Genomic DNA, 17,765 nt, shown 5'->3' with positions numbered 1-17,765 from the left:
CAAACAGCTTTATCTCGGACACAACTGAGATTGGAACATGTGACCTCAACATTCAAAGATCGGTATCAAGCAGTCGAATTGTACCTGATCGACTGCTTTGATTAATGGCTCCTTGGTTTCCAGTATAAATGTTCACATGTATAACATATAAAGGGCCAAATTTTTCGACTACAACGTAACATTACTTGAAACTTTCTCTTTTCATACCAAACATGTTACAAGTAGAGTGTTTCGAAGTCTTTGCGTCAAACGTCTAAGGATGGTAGATCACCTCATGCGGGACAATTTCTGTTAGAGACAAAAAACACGCTTATGCTTCCTGATAACGCTATTCCTTTATCGATTATTATTCGCTGGCCCTGGGACGGCGAGATTTCAAGGAACCAGCAGGGCCTACTAACCAGGTGTGCGGCATACTACCTACCCCAATTAATTGACAGAGTGATTACAAAAAGGAAAACCATTAGAATAAGCGCAGAAAGTTGTTTTAGAAGCGAGTCAGAAACTTTAACTTTGCTGGCCCTACTCCCTTACACACGGAGCAGATGACTGGATTATAGGCAACACATAAGGCATGCACATGCCGCAGCGTGCCTATGACCTGCCGTCTCTCAGGAGCATAACCAACACAAACGGACGCCTCGCGACTTCGAAAAGCAGCAGCGAAAATTTTCTCTCTAACTAACGTTGTTCCCCAAAGACGTGATCTATCGCTACAAACGTTTGATTTTAGTTCAACTTGTTGTAGACGTATGATTCAAGTATTCGCTTTCTGTTTGGTTTTCAAAAATTATGCCGAACGTTGCTAGCTAGCATTTATTGACAGCCTGAGCTACCTTTTATTCGCAGTGAGGTTACAGATATTATGGGAGATAAATTTCATCAGCTAATCCCACCATACTTGATGTGAAAGCACTACACCTCTTGGTTTTAGGCACTTTTTGAAATCAGATTTTAGAAATAACTTGGCTATCTCAGTCGAAGGAGGAGGTTAATATACCTCGATACTTTCATCAAATTCTCTACATTAGACGATAATTTAATATGAATAAATAAAAACATCGACACAGAAACATGGATTACTTTTTACAGATTTTACTTGGATAAAATACATTCTAGGACAAAAAACGACTCACCACGCACGACTCAGAATGGAACAGAAATCAGTAGATGTACAGACAAACAAATGATTACAATTTTGGGAAAAATTTGACAATTTCTTAAAGAAAGACAGCTTCACTAATTGAGCAAGTTAATAATGCGTTGCCCGCATCTCGTGGTCGTGCGGTAGCGTTCTCGCTTCCCACGCCCGGGTTCCCGGGTTCGATTCCCGGCGGGGTCAGGGATTTTCTCTGCCTCGTGATGGCTGGGTGTTGTGTGCTGTCCTTAGGTTAGTTAGGTTTAAGTAGTTCTAAGTTCTAGGGGACTTATGACCACAGCAGTTGAGTCCCATAGTGCTCAGAGCCATTTGAACCATTTTTAATAATGCGTTGATCCACCTCTGACCCTCACGCAAGCAGTTATTCGGCTTAGCACTGATTCAGAGCGTTATTGGACGTCCTCCTGAGACATACCGTGCTAAATTCTGTCCAAATGGCGCGTTAGATAGTCAGATTCCGAATTAGTTGGAGAACCCTGCCCATAATGCCCCTAACGTTCCGGCGACCTTGCTGGCAGATGTAGGTTTTGGCAAGTACGAAGACATCTACATCGACTTTTACATTTACATGGTTACTCTGCAATTCACACTTAAGTGCCTGGCAGAGGGTTAATCGAACCATTTTCATACTACTTCTCTACCATCACACTCTCGAATGGCGCGTGGGAAAAAGGAGCACCTAAATCTTTCCGTTCGAGTTCTGATTTCTCTTATTTTATTATGATGATCATTTCTGCCTACGTAGAGTGGTTGTCAACAGAAATTTTTCGCATTCGGAAGAGAAAGTTCGTGATTGAAATTTCGTAAATAGATCTCGCTGCAGAGAAAACAGCCTTGTGACCGCCAACCTAACTCGTGTACCATATCAGTGACACTCTCTCCCCTATTGCGCGATAACACGAAACGGGCTGCCCTTCTTTGCACTTTTTCGATGTCCTCCGTCAATCCTACCTGGTGAGAATCCCACACCGCTCAGCAATATTCCAGCGGAGGACGGACAACTGTAATGTAGGCTGTCTCTTTAATGGATTTGTCGCATCTTCTAAGTGTTCTGCGAACAAAGCGCAGTCTTTGTTTCGCCTTCCCCACAATATTATCTATCTGGTCCTTCCAATTTAAGTTGCTCGTAATTGTAATTCCTAGGTATGTAGTCGAATTGACAGCCGTTAGATTCGTGCGATTTATCGTATACCCTAAATTTATCGGATTTCTTTTAGTACCCATGTGGATGACCTCGCACTTTTCTTTGTTTAGTGCTAATTTCCACTTTTCGCACCATACAGAAATTCTCTCTAGATAATTTTGTGATTGGAATTGATCGTCTGATGATTTTACTAGACGGTAAATTACAGTGTCATCTGCAAACAGTCTAAGGGGGCTGCTCAGATTATCACGTAGATCATTTATATAAATCAGGTACAGCCTATAGCCTATGACACTACCTTGCGGAACGCCAGATATCACTTCTGTTCTACTCGATGATTTACCGTCTATCACTACTAATTATGACCTCTCTGAGAGGAAATCACGAATCCAATCGACTATACTCCATATGCACGCAATTTGATTAATAGTCGCTTGTGAGGAACGGTATCAAAAGCCTCCTGGAAGTCTAGGAATATGGAATCGATCTGAGATCCCTTGTCGACAGCACTCATTACTTCATGCGAATAAAGAGCTAGCTGTTTTGCACAAGAACGATATTTTCTGAATGCGTGTTGGTTATGTATCAATAAGTCATTTTCTTCAAGGTGATTCATAATGTTCGAGTACAGTATATGCTCCAAAATCCTACTGTAAATTGAGGTCAGTGATATGGGCCTGTAATTCAATGAGTTACTCCTATTTCCTTTCTTGAATATTGGTGTGACCTGTGCTACTTTCCAGTGTTTAGGAACAGACCTTTTGTCAAGTGAGCCGTTGTATATGATTGTCAAGAAAGGCGCTATTGTGTAGAAACTCTCGCCGGGCATTAACTTGCTGAAATGTAAGCCGAAGACGGTTTGCCACGAAGGTCAACAAAACGGGGTATGGAATATCGTCGACGTACCACTGTGTTGTAAGGGTGCCGCGTATGACAACGAAAGGGGTCCTGCTATGACATGGAATGGCATCCCAGATCACTCTTGGCTCTCGGGCTGTATGGCGGGCGACAATCAGTTTGGTATCCCGGGTCTACAGACACGTCTTTGCCCTGGCATCTCATTGATTGGAATAGCACTGTCCTCAAAGATTAGCCCAGCTTCGAACTGAGCCCCATTGACCGGCGAAGAAGTCTGGAAGCGGCCGTGATAGCGCTGGGACACAAACCTGGCAATCACCGGCCCTACGGCCCGACACGCAGGAGTAATTAAATTAGAATTATATGAATACCTTCAGCTGCTAACGGGCGTTGATATACATCAACGAGGACAGGTGAAAATGTGTGCCCCGACCGGGACTCGAACCCGGGATCTCATGCTTACATTTTCATCTGTTGCCGTTGATATATATCAACGCCCGTTAGCTGCTGAATTTTTTCATATACGTCTAATTTCGTTCTAGACGGCTGCAGGCCATCAATGGTGTCACGTCCGAAAGAACAGACACCATATCCATATAAGCAGGAGTAATGGTCTGGGCTATCATTTCATTTCGTAGCAGGACCCTATTCGTTGTCATCCGCAGAACCGTTACAGCACAGGGGTAATAATAATAATGGCGTGTGACGAGGGCCTCCCGTCGGGTAGACCGCTCGCCTGGTGCAAGTCTTTCGATTTGACGCCATTCGGCGACTTGCACGTCGATGGGGATGAAATGATGATGATTAGGACAACACAACACCCCGTCCCTGAGCGGAGAAAAATCTCCGACCCAGCCGGGAATCGAACCCGGGCCCTTAGGATTGACAGTCTGTCGCGCTGACCACTCAGCTACCGGGGGCGGACAGCACAGGGTTATCGATGATATTCTACGCCCCGGTTTATTTGCCCTTCATGGCCAGCCATCCCGGGCTTACACTTTAGCACGATAGTGTCTGCCCGCACACGGCTAGAGTTTCTATGGCTTGTCTTCGCGCTTAGCAGACCCTTCCTTGGCCAGCAATGTCGCCGGACCTCCCCAAAATTGAGAACATTTGGAGCAGTATTGGCGGGGCCCTCCAACCAACTCGGGACTTTGACGATGTAACACGTCAGTTGGACAGAATCTGGCACGGTACCCCACAGGAGGACATCCAACAACTCTGTCAATCAATGCTAAGCAGAATAACTGCTTGCATAAGCACCAGAGGTGGACCAGCGCATTACTGACTGGCTCCATGTGCTAAGCTATTTCTCTTGAATAAACCATCCAATTTTTTTGTTAAATTGTAATCGTTTGTTTGTCTGTATATGTACATCACATCTACCGATTTCCGTCATTTGGATAATTCCTTCGTGGTGCGTACTCTTTTTTTGTCTCAGAGTGTATGTTTCCAAATTCATATTTGTACGTCAAGTGGTATCGGCTGATAAGCGTGACGCTAGCGTTCAGGTCAGCGGTTATTTTGATAATATTATGATACATTTTGCTTTTTAGATGCATTATTTTCATGTACACTCCTGGAAATGGAAAAAAGAACACATTGACACCGGTGTGTCAGACCCACCATACTTGCTCCGGACACTGCGAGAGGGCTGTACAAGCAATGATCACACGCACGGCACAGCGGACACACCAGGAACCGCGGTGTTGGCCGTCGAATGGCGCTAGCTGCGCAGCATTTGTGCACCGCCGCCGTCAGTGTCAGCCAGTTTGCCGTGGCATACGGAGCTCCATCGCAGTCTTTAACACTGGTAGCATGCCGCGACAGCGTGGACGTGAACCGTATGTGCAGTTGACGGACTTTGAGCGAGGGCGTATAGTGGGCATGCGGGAGGCCGGGTGGACGTACCGCCGAATTGCTCAACACGTGGGGCGTGAGGTCTCCACAGTACATCGATGTTGTCGCCAGTGGTCAGCGGAAGGTGCACGTGCCCGTCGACCTGGGACCGGACCGCAGCGACGCACGGATGCACGCCAAGACCGTAGGATCCTACGCAGTGCCGTAGGGGACCGCACCGCCACTTCCCAGCAAATTAGGGACACTGTTGCTCCTGGGGTATCGGCGAGGACCATTCGCAACCGTCTCCATGAAGCTGGGCTACGGTCCCGCACACCGTTAGGCCGTCTTCCGCTCACGCCCCAACATCGTGCAGCCCGCCTCCAGTGGTGTCGCGACAGGCGTGAATGGAGGGACGAATGGAGACGTGTCGTCTTCAGCGATGAGAGTCGCTTCTGCCTTGGCGCCAATGATGGTCGTATGCGTGTTTGGCGCCGTGCAGGTGAGCGCCATAATCAGGACTGCATACGACCGAGGCACACATGGCCAACACCCGGCATCATGGTGTGGGGAGCGATCTCCTACACTGGCCGTACACCACTGGTGATCGTCGAGGGGACACTGAATAGTGCACGGTACATCCAAACCGTCATCGAACCCATCGTTCTACCATTCCTAGACCGGCAAGGGAACTTGCTGTTCCAACAGGACAATGCACGTCCGCATGTATCCCGTGCCACCCAACGTGCTCTAGAAGGTGTAAGTCAACTACCCTGGCCAGCAAGATCTCCGGATCTGTCCCCCATTGAGCATGTTTGGGACTGGATGAAGCGTCGTCTCACGCGGTCTGCACGTCCAGCACGAACGCTGGTCCAACTGAGGCGCCAGGTGGAAATGGCATGGCAAGCCGTTCCACAGGACTACATCCAGCATCTCTACGATCGACTCCATGGGAGAATAGCAGCCTGCATTGCTGCGAAAGGTGGATGTACACTGTACTAGTGCCGACATAGTGCATGCTCTGTTGCCTGTGTCTATGTGCCTGTGGTTCTGTCAGTGTGATCATGTGATGTATCTGACCCCAGGAATGTGTCAATAAAGTTTCCCCTTCCTGGGACAATGAATTCACGGTGTTCTTATTTCAATTTCCAGGAGTGTATATAGAACACCTTTTAACTTACGAATCACGGGAATGTGCAGTATAATATGTTCAAGTGTCATGTTGCCATTACGACGTACAGTTTGGTTGACGATCTAATAGGGGCGTAACGACACACAGGTTGAAAAAATATGTACGTGATCGATGTGTGACAAAGATAGAATGTCTGTGACACTGTTGTTGTTTTTATAGTTCTCAATGGTTTCGTATGATACCTGTTTTTGTGTTTTCAGCACTGGCTCCGGCCACATTGAGTCTTGTGATGATGTCAGTTCTACAATCTACTATTGTTCGGAATTACTAAATAAATAAATATATTGCCACAAAGTGAATTATTTAATTTTGATGAGGATTGGATCTACATTCTTAATGTAATTACTGACTGTAGTCATTCAGTTTATGACTGTTAAAAAATGTGTTGCGATTGCAATTTCGACATTTTATCATTTTCACGCATACTGAAAGCAAATAATATCTGTTATAAAATGAAATGCGCTGGCGTTAAACACGAAGGAACAAAACGTTAGAATTGAAAACATAAGCAGCATTTATGTGCATTTTTGAAGCCTATTCTACAACATTAAGACGTGAAATGCTGGAACATAGTTTCGAACTGTGTGAATGCATACGCGTGTGGTGCTGTAAATATACCTGCGCTTATAGACACACACACATTCACACACAAACACACACACACACACACACACACACACACACGCGCGTAAAGTGCTACAATTTTTTGACTACAGCATAAGATTGCTTGAAAGTTTCTCTTTTCATATATATATATATATATATCAAGAGCAATACAGCGAGCAGAAAAATAGCATTTTACTTTCATACAAATAAAAAATTCCATTCAGACTACTGAGAACTGTGTTCCAGCAATTAACGACTTCTTGTAGGATGTAGAGTAGCCCCACTACACTCGAAAATGAAAAATTGTCGAAACTGGAATCTCAATAAATATTCTAATAATCATAAGGGGAATTACAACATCAAATGATTAATTAATTGAATGCTTGGCCATAATAACACAAAAAGTCAAAAAACAATCGTGGACCTATATCTCTATACGATTTGAAACAGTAAAATTTAATTATGTCAACCACGAAAGTTTTGAGTATTTCAGATTGCAAATTAACATTCGCGAGGGCACGGAAAATTTGCCATTAACCAGTAAACATTAGAGAGGGTGCATACAAATATTTATATCATGTTAATCCTAGAGAATGGCTCATATTATCACCTTATATACGTCAGTTTATGTTTGAAACATTCTCTGCGGGATGTGGTTTTCCAAGTATAGCCCATTTGCAGAGAGGAAGAGGAATACATAAAGGGCAGTCAAATGAAAACAAGACAGACGGAAAAAAAGTAAGTAAACTGATTATTATTTCAAAAGCAATCATCATGACTGTTAACACATGCAAGAAAAGACGGTCAGTGCCTTCGTGGCGGGCTTCAAAAAAATAGAAATCGCATGGGAAGAGATCGGGACTTCGTGGAGGATGTGTAAAGGTTTTCCAGCGAAACTTCTGCAGCGTAGTCGAAGCAACCTTGGCTGCACGTGGGCGGACATTATGCTGCTACTCTGTTCTCGATCCTCTGTAGGCGGGCCTACAAGTTGCGAAGGATGTTTCGGCTGCAGAAGTTCCGCTGGGAAGCCCTTACACACCTCCACCCAGCCACAATCTCTCCCCATGCAGTTTCCATATTTTTGTAGCTCTGAGGAAAGACATCCATAGCCGTCGTTTTACTTCGGAGAAGTGCACGCTTGGGCACAATCATGGTTCCGCAGGTAACCGCAAACATTTTTCCTTGTGGGCGTTGACCGTCTTATCTCACAGTCGGATAAATGTATTAACAAATTTGGGGATTACTTTTGAAATATTTAAGAGTTTACTTAGTTTTTTCCGTTTTCTCTTTGTCATGCGACTGTCCCTCATAAAAGGTGTTTGTTTTAACTTGAGACCACGAAATATATCGAAACAACGCATCGTACGAAGATAACGTTGTGAGTAAAAAGTTAATATTAGTAAAGGGGACAGTTGGCAGAGCTACAACTGGCCACCTCCTAACTATCCATTCTCCGTGGGCGGTGTATACTTTGCATTTTCAAGACGAGAATTCCCCATTTTTATTGCGTATTTGGATTCTACCCCAAAAAATATGTACGGTTTACTCAAACTGCTGTTTTCCAATCGTAGCAGACGACACTAATCGACAAATATCGAGAGTGCCAGTTTTTGCAATTAAGAACCGACGCATTTGATTCTGCATTTCATTTACAGTGCAAATGCAAGCCTTCGTGTTCTAACGATCGATAGTTATGTTAAAACGTTGCTTGAGTGTTGCAGATGTTATTATATTGCACATATAATATGGCTAGACATTGACATTTCTGGCAAATGAACTACTTGTACGGTAGTCTTCTGTTCCCTACGTCGTTGATTGTAGTGAGTCCCCAAACCACCGGAATGCTTGATTTCGGTGGCTGTACCTCTCGAACTCCGTCATCAGGGTGACTGAATTCGGTGTGCGTTACCATCCAACCACCGGCAGCTCTCGCCATTGCCGCCACACGACTACCAGCGAAATACACTCCTGGAAATGGAAAAAAGAACACATTGACACCGGTGTGTCAGACCCACCATACTTGCTCCGGACACTGCGAGAGGGCTGTACAAGCAATGATCACACGCACGGCACAGCGGACACACCAGGAACCGCGGTGTTGGCCGTCGAATGGCGCTAGCTGCGCAGCATTTGTGCACCGCCGCCGTCAGTGTCAGCCAGTTTGCCGTGGCATACGAAGCTCCATCGCAGTCTTTAACACTGGTAGCATGCCGCGACAACATGGACGTGAACCGTATGTGCAGTTGACGGACTTTGAGCGAGGGCGTATAGTGGGCATGCGGGAGGCCGGGTGGACGTACCGCCGAATTGCTCAACACGTGGGGCGTGAGGTCTCCACAGTACATCGATGTTGTCGCCAGTGGTCGGCGGAAGGTGCACGTGCCCGTCGACCTGGGACCGGACCGCAGCGACGCACGGATGCACGCCAAGACCGTAGGATCCTACGCAGTGCCGTAGGGGACCGCACCGCCACTTCCCAGCAAATTAGGGACACTGTTGCTCCTGGGGTATCGGCGAGGACCATTCGCAACCGTCTCCATGAAGCTGGGCTACGGTCCCGCACACCGTTAGGCCGTCTTCCGCTCACGCCCCAACATCGTGCAGCCCGCCTCCAGTGGTGTCGCGACAGGCGTGAATGGAGGGACGAATGGAGACGTGTCGTCTTCAGCGATGAGAGTCGCTTCTGCCTTGGTGCCAATGATGCTCGAATGCGTGTTTGGCGCCGTGCAGGTGAGCGCCACAATCAGGACTGCATACGACCGAGGCACACAGGGCCAACACCCGGCATCATGGTGTGGGGAGCGATCTCCTACACTGGCCGTACACCACTGGTGATCGTCGAGGGGACACTGAATAGTGCACGGTACATCCAAACCGTCATCGATCCCATCGTTCTACCATTCCTAGACCGGCAAGGGAACTTGCTGTTCCAACAGGACATTGCACGTCCGCATGTATCCCGTGCCACCCAACGTGCTCTAGAAGGTGTAAGTCAACTACCCTGGCCAGCAAGATCTCCGGATCTGTCCCCCATTGAGCATGTTTGGGACTGGATGAAGCGTCGTCTCACGCGGTCTGCACGTCCAGCACGAACGCTGGTCCAACTGAGGCGCCAGGTGGAAATGGCATGGCAAGCCGTTCCACAGGACTACATCCAGCATCTCTACGATCGACTCCATGGGAGAATAGCAGCCTGCATTGCTGCGAAAGGTGGATATACACTGTACTAGTGCCGACATAGTGCATGCTCTGTTGCCTGTGTCTATGTGCCTGTGGTTCTGTCAGTGTGATCATGTGATGTATCTGACCCCAGGAATGTGTCAATAAAGTTTCCCCTTCCTGGGACAATGAATTCACGGTGTTCTTATTTCAATTTCCAGGAGTGTACAAACCACAAACATTGCAATAAGGTAAAACGTTCATGAGGTGCCAGTGACAGCCGCACAGGCCACGGATACACACCGAAATCAGTGGTGAGAGGGAGAGGGACTCACCGAAATCAAGCACTCCACTTATGAGAGGCAAGGAGACTCGCCGATATCAAGCATCCTGATGGGAACATGAAATTATTACATCTACGGCATTTTTTCTGGATCACCCTGCATGTAGATTCGAAGCAGACATTTAACGGCTGACCAGTCAACTGTACAGTCAAATTTGCAACACTAAAGTAAATTTCGAACATCAACCGTTAGATCACAAAGGTTTACACTTACATCATAAATGAAGCATACACTATGTGACCAAAAGTATACGGATACCCCCAAAGACATACATTTTTCATATTAGGTGCATTTTGCTACCGCCTACTGCCAGTTACTCCAAATCAGCGACCTCAGTAGTCATTAGACATCGTGAGAGAGCAGAATGGAGTGCTCCGCTGAACTCACGAACTTCGATCGTGGTCAGGTGATTGGATGTCACTTGTGTCATGCGTCTGTACGCGAGATTTCCACACTCCTAAACATCCCTAGGTCCACTGCTTCCGATGTGATAGTGAAGTGGAAACGTGAAGGGACACGTACAGCACAGAAGCGTACAGGTCGACCTCGTCTGTTGACTGACAGAGACCGCCGATAGTTGGAGGGTCGTAATGTGTAATAGTTAGACATCTACCCAGATCATCACACAGGAATTCCAAACTGCATCAGGAACCACTGCAAGTACTATGACAATTAAGCGGGGGTTGAGAAAACACGGATTTCGTGGTCGAGCGGCTGCTCATAATCTACGCGTCACGCCGGTAAATGCCAAACGACGCCTCGCTTGGTGTAAGGAGCGTGAACATTGGACGATTGAACAGTGAAAAACGTTGTGTGGAGTGACGAGTCACGGTACACGATGTGGCTATCCGATGGCAGGGTGTGGGTATGGTGAATGCTCAGGGAAAGTCATCTGCCAGCATGTGTAGTGCCAACTGTAGAATTCGGAGGCTGTGGTGTTACGGTGTGGAGGGGCCTTGCACCCCTTCTTGTTTTGCGTCGCACTATCACAGCACAGGCCTACACTGATGTTTTAATCACCTTCTTGCTTCCCACTGTTGAAGAGCAATTCGGGGATGGTGATTGCATCTTTCAACATGATCGAGCACCTGTTCATAATGCACAGCCTGTGGCAGAGCGGTTACACGACAATAGCATCCCTGTCGTGAACTGGCCTGCACAGAGTCCTGACCTGACTCCTATAGAACACCTTTGGGATGTTTTGGAACGCCAGCATCGTGCCCGGCCCCACCGACCGACATCAATACACCTCCTCAGTGCAGCACTCCGTGAAAAATGGGCTGCCATTCCCCAAGAAACCTTCCAACACTTCATTGAACATATGCCTGCGAGAGTGGACGCTGTCATCACGGTTAAGGATGGGCCAACACCATATTGAATTCCAGCATTACCGATGGAGGGCGCCACGAAGTCATTTTCAGCCATGTAGCCGGATACTTTTGATCTCAGAGTGTAGAATCAAATGTCTCGGTTCTTACAAGGGAACCTCCCCATCGCACCCCCCCCCCCCCCCCTCAGATTTAGTTATAAGTTACAGGCCTTGAAAAACTAAACACAGATCAATCGAGAAAACAGGAAGAAGTTGTGTGGAACTATGAAAAAAATAAGCAAATTATACAAACTGAGTAGTCCATGTGCAAGATAGGCAACATCAGGGACTGTGTAGGCTCAGGAGCGCCGTGGTCCCGTGGTTAGCGTGAGCAGTTGCGGAAGGATAGGTCCTTGGTTCAAGTCTTCCCTCGAGTAAAAATTTTAAATTTTTTATTTTCAGATTATTATCTGTTCGTGATCGTGTGTCAATTATCGAAGTTCAGGCACTCACACATAATCAACTTCGCTCTCCTAAAATCCAGGACATGTTCAGATTTGCTTGGACATATGCAGGATTTGACGGTCTACACACGGAAAAATTTTAAAACGTTAAAACATATGTTTTGACAGAGCACAGGGAAAACTGTGCGACTGTGAAACTGTTGCATTCATTTGTTGCAGTTTATGTGACAAACTCTTATGTTTTCATCACTTTTTTGGGAGTGATTATCACATCCACAAGAAAACCTAAATGGGGCAAGGTAGAAGAATCTTTCTACTCATTCGCCAAGGTGGGTCGACAACAAAATGGTTCAAATGGCTCTGAGCACTATGGGACTTAACATCTATGGTAATCAGTCCCCTAGAACTTAGAACTGCTTAAACCTAACTAACCTAAGGACAGCACACAACACCCAGCCATCACGAGGCGGAGAAAATCCCTGACCCCGCCGGGAATCGAACCCGGGAACCCGGGCGTGGGAAGCGAGAACGCTACCGCACGACCACGAGATGCGGGCGGTCGACAACATATTCCTGTCATGCGACACATTTGCCGTCACCAGTGTCGTATAGAATATATCAGACGTGTTTTCCTGTGGAGGAATCGGTTGACCTATGACCTTGCGATCAAATGTTTTCGGTTCCCATTGGAGAGGCACGTCCTTTCGTCTACTAATCGCACGGTTTTGCGGTGCGGTCGCAAAACAGACACTAAACGTATTGCAGTGAACAGAGACGTCAATCAACGAATGGGCAGATCATAACTTCGCGAAAACAAAGAAAGTAAATTTTCACTCGAGGGAAAACTTGAACCAAGGACCTCCCGCTCCGCAGCTGCTCACGCTAACCACGGGACCACGGCGCTCCTGAGCTTACTCTATCGTCAGATGTTGCCTATCTTGCGATTGGACTACTCAGTTTGTACATTTTGCTTATTTTTTTCATTGTTCCACACAACTTCCTGTTTTCTCGATTGATCTGTGTTCAGTTTTTCAAGGCCTATCCACTGTGCCAACTTATAACTAAATCTGAGGGGAGTGCGATGGGGAGGTTCCCTTGTTAGTTGTAAAAACACACACACTTCATATTTGTCGATTACAGCGCTATCTGCCACGAATGTGAAACAACGGTTTGCGTAACCCGTACGTATTTTTTGCGTAGTATCCTAATATGCAATAAAATGAGCGATTCCCATTTTGAAAATACGAAGTTGACGCCGCCCATGCAAGAGAGGCGGTTAGAAGGTGACCCGTTGTGGCACAGAGAGATGTCTCCTTTACTAATATTAACGTTTCACCTAGAACCTTTTTTTTTCGTAAGATGTGTCGTTTCGAGATATTTAGATGTCTCATGTTAAAATAAACACCTTGCAGTAAACAGAGTGATGGCCAAAGTGAGATAAAGAAAAATTTTGGTATATTTGTTTGTTAGTAGGTTACAGGATGAATTTTCGTGAGACAAAAGGAGGAGGCAGACAGACAGATAGGGTTGAGTTGCAGCAGCAGCAGTAGCAGCAGCAGTACCTCTCCGTCGCTGAGCAGCACGATGCGAACGACGACGATGTTGATGGGGTTGCCGATGGAGGGGTCGAGGTAGAGCGAAGCGACCATGTTCATGACGGTGAGGATGTAGGTCTCGACTGCGCTGGGCTCGCGATGGTACTCGAGCATGGAGGCGTCGGCCACGAGCAGCGCCTCCACGTGGCTCTCGCGCGACGTGGAGCGGCGCCAGCGCGTCCTGCGTGGCCGAGCGCGACCGCCGCTCTCCGCCGCTAGCCGCGACACCGGCTCCGCGTCTGCAAGCACAGCCGGTCAGCCGCCGTCAGGGACAGTGCAGCGCGCTACTCCTAAATGAAACTACGACTGGCTATTAGAAAGAGAAAAATGTATTAAAATTGTTTTCATTTACAATCTGTACTTACAAGTTCAAATGGCTTTGAGCACTACGGGACTTGACATCTGAAGTCATCAGTCCTCTAGCACTTAGAACTATTTAAACCTAACTAACCTAAGGACACCACACACATCTATGCCCGAGGCAGGACTCGAACCTGCGACCGTAGCGGTCGCGCGGTTCCGCACTGAAGCGCCTACAACCGGTCTGCCACAGCGGACGGCGTACTTACAGGTAAGGAGACTGGAAAGGAGTGTGGCAACTGAAGATAAAGGAAGTCAAAGAACCAGAGGATGAGCCAAAAGCAGAAACAGAGGAATGGGGACGATTTAAAAGTGCTATGATAGAAGCTGCAGTAGCTGTATGCGGAAGGACAAATGGCAGAAAACAGTGGAAGGAGGCACCGAGGTGGAATGAAAGAGTCAAGGAGATAGTGGGGAGGAAGAAAGCTCTGAATTAGCAAGAGAGGAGTATAAGAAAAAGAAGAAAGTGGCAAATAAGACAGTGGCTGAGAAGAAAGTGGATAGAAAAAATAGACAAAGATGATCGAGGAGGTTAATAGAGGAAGTGAGAAAGTTCAATATAGAATGATACAATGCAAGAGTAGAGGTTTGAGAAGGAATGCAACAATGATGGATAGAAATGAGAGAGAGTTTAATGACAAAGAGACAATGACAACAGTGTGGAAGGAATACTTTAAGTACTTGCTAAAACCGAACGGACTTGGAGATGAAGATCACAGACGAAAGGAGGTAGAAGTTAAGTCTGGAGGAGAGGAAAGGATCGGAGATCGAAGGAAATAGACATGGCACTGGACAAGATGGGCCAACGGCCTTGCTGCAGTGGTAACACCGGTTCCCATCAGCAAACTGGGGAGTTACTTGATTGAGAAGTAGCGGCTCCGGTCTCGGAAACTGACATACGGCCGGGAGAGCTGTGTGCTGACCACATGCCCCTCCATATCCGCATCCAGTGACGCCTGTGGTCTGAGGATGACACGGCGACCGGTCGGCACCGTTGGGTCTTCATGGTCTGTTCGGGAGGAGTTACTGGACAAGATGATAGGAGAAAAGGCACCAGGTATGGACGAAGTAAGTGTCGAAATTGTGAAGGCAGCATGGGAGGTTGGGGAACAATGACTGTATCGTGCAATGACAGTGGTGTGGAATGAGAAGAAGACTCCAGAAGATTGAAAGAGGGCACTAATTGTCCCTACATTCAAGAAAGGAAGTAGAAAGAATTGTAGAAACTACAGGAGTCACACTGATACCACATTGTGCTAAGGTAATGAAAGGTCCTGGAGAGCAGAATCCGAACAAGAGTCGAGAACTAACTGAGAGAGGAACAAAATGGCTTCAGACTGGGAGGTCAACTACTGACCGCATATTTGGAATAAGGCAGCTCCGGGAGAATCAAAATGAATTTGAGGAAAACCTTGTGATGGCTCTTCTCGATACAGAAAAGGCATTTGATAGTGTCAGTAGAAAAGAGGTCTTGAGGATACTAGAAAGGAGTGGAAAAACAGATGTGGAGCAGATGTACTCTGGAAGTCTGAGTTGTGTTAAAGAGGGAAATGGAAGGCGGACTGGTTCCAGCAAACAAGTGGCGTGAAACAGGGCAGTGCACCTCTCCTCTTCATTGTGGTCTTGGATGGGACAATGAATAAAGTGGCAGAAAAAACTACAGAAAACGAGATGAAAGCAGTGGTGTTCGCGGATGACTTCATCATCTGGGGAAACAGGGAGGAGGAGATTAAGGAACAACTGGATGCTTGGGAAGATACTGTGACTGGGTATGGAATGAACTTTAATGTCAACAAGCGTAATACCCTGGTTACAACTAGAAAGAAAGTCAGACCGACTAGCGGAATAAGGATTGAATGTGAACAACTGAAGTAGGTGGAAAGTCTAATGGGCGAAAGTGATTAGTGAACGTTGCAGGCAGGCAGAAGCATGCCTGCGATGTATTAAGAGCCTAGTTGGGAACAAAGATGTTCCAAAAAAAAAAAAAAAAAAACAAGGGAGTAATATACAAGATGAACATTAATAAAAGCTACAAACTGCAGGGGCCGATTTCTGACTGTAAATGGAGGAAAAGAGGTGCTATGAACATGTGTCCAGAAATTGACGGTGTACATGCAACGAAACAAATCGTCCCGGAACACAGTACAGAGCTTCACCGCATCCGCGTCACAACAGATGTTCAAAGTGGCCTCCATGGGATTGTATTGTAGTACCTTGACTTACACGATGTTGGTGGGCCACTTGCCTGGAGCTTGTACTAGATTCATCTCAATAACCTGTAGAGTCCGGTCTTCCAAATCTGGTGTACGCACAGTCCGTCGCTTTCCTGCATATTCGTCTGTCTGAAAGGACCCATGATCACACAGACGTCCAAAAATTGCTTGAAATGTTGTGTGATATGGTTGGTGTCTGTGAAGGTACTTGTTTTGACTATAGCCGTACACAAACACCATCTGAGCCTGTTGCCGACACGAATACCGGACCATTCTGCTGCTTGCAGTATGCTGCGTCAGGCACATAGCTTGCAACGCACGAGGAACACGATGCGCGTGGTCATAGGAATTGCCATTCGTCAGCGCCATCTACCGTGGCAACGAAGCATTTCCGGACAGATGTTCATAGGACCGTTTTTCCTCCATTTCCAGTCAGGGATCCGTCCCTGCAGTTTGTCGATTTTTTTACTGTTCATCCCATATAGTAGTTATTAAATAGCTCTGAACACTATGGGACTTAACATCTGTGGTCATCAGTCCCCTAGAACTTAGAACTACTTAAACCTAACTAACGTAAGGACATCACACAACACCCAGTCGTCACGAGGCAGAGAAAATCCCTGACCCCGCCGGGAATCGAACCCGGGAACCCGGGCGTGGGAAGCGAGAACGCTACCGCACGACCACGAGCTGCGGACGCAGAAGTTATTACATCCCAATATTGGCCTATGTCTCTGAAACACGGGTAGTGAAGAAAAGAGACGTAAGCAGATTGCAGGCATTTGAAATGAAATTCCTCAGAAGTAGGATACAAGTGGCAAGGAGAGATAGGATGAGAAATGAAAGGGTAAGGGAAATAGTGAAAGAGGAAACCTTGTAGAGCAGGATAGAAACGTCAAGGTTAATATGGTATGGACACTAAAAGAGACTGGAAAACAAGACGATTCCCATGAAGGAAATGACTAAGAGGAAGACGAATGGATAGATGGCTGAAAGATGTGGAGGAGTGTGTTGAAAAATGAGTCGAGGACAGGATCAGAGTGAACACAGAAAGATGGCGCAAAAACAGGGCTATATGGCCAGGCTTGCGTTCCAGGTAGACCCAGCTTAAGGGCTGGAAACTGTTGAAAATCGACATTACTTCCTCACATACTCGCCAACGGGATCTAAATATTTGTCGTGCCGCGATAGCAGCTTATTTATTACTTCATCAAAGAATGGTGCTGCCTGGTGCTTCAGCCAGTTGTTGACAGCATCTTTCGTAACGGATCATTTCCAGGCCCCGACAGTAGCCGAATGTCGGTCGCTTTCGTGGGCGACCACGTGTGTTTCCCAGCCTCCGGGGGACGGGAACTACTCTCGCGTCAAGTACGTCACATCAAACGATTTCCGTCCTATTCAGATAATTCCTTCGTTGTGCGTTATTTTATAAGGTTCCGTGCCTCAGTTGGTAAAAACGGAACCCTTATAGGGTCAAGTTTGATATCCGTCTGTCTGTCCGACTGATTTTTCTCAGGAACGGT

The 17,765-nt window shown here is 46.7% G+C and overlaps 1 protein-coding gene across 1 annotated transcript in view; it reads right to left on the bottom strand.

Annotated features, from left to right (window-relative positions):
* LOC126095633 (A disintegrin and metalloproteinase with thrombospondin motifs 12-like) overlaps nt 1-17,765 on the bottom strand; it is a 318,265-nt gene that overhangs the window by 252,870 nt on the left and 47,630 nt on the right. The window contains exon 3 of the mRNA XM_049910397.1: nt 13,637-13,908. Within this exon, the coding sequence (XP_049766354.1) occupies nt 13,637-13,908 (272 nt within the window). The remainder of the gene's footprint in view (nt 1-13,636; nt 13,909-17,765) is intronic.

This window comes from Schistocerca cancellata, chromosome 8, assembly GCF_023864275.1.
Source record: "Schistocerca cancellata isolate TAMUIC-IGC-003103 chromosome 8, iqSchCanc2.1, whole genome shotgun sequence".
NCBI lineage: Eukaryota > Metazoa > Arthropoda > Insecta > Orthoptera > Acrididae > Schistocerca > Schistocerca cancellata.
The sequence above is the reverse complement of the archived record's forward strand: the minus strand, read 5'-3'. Positions and strand labels throughout refer to the sequence as shown.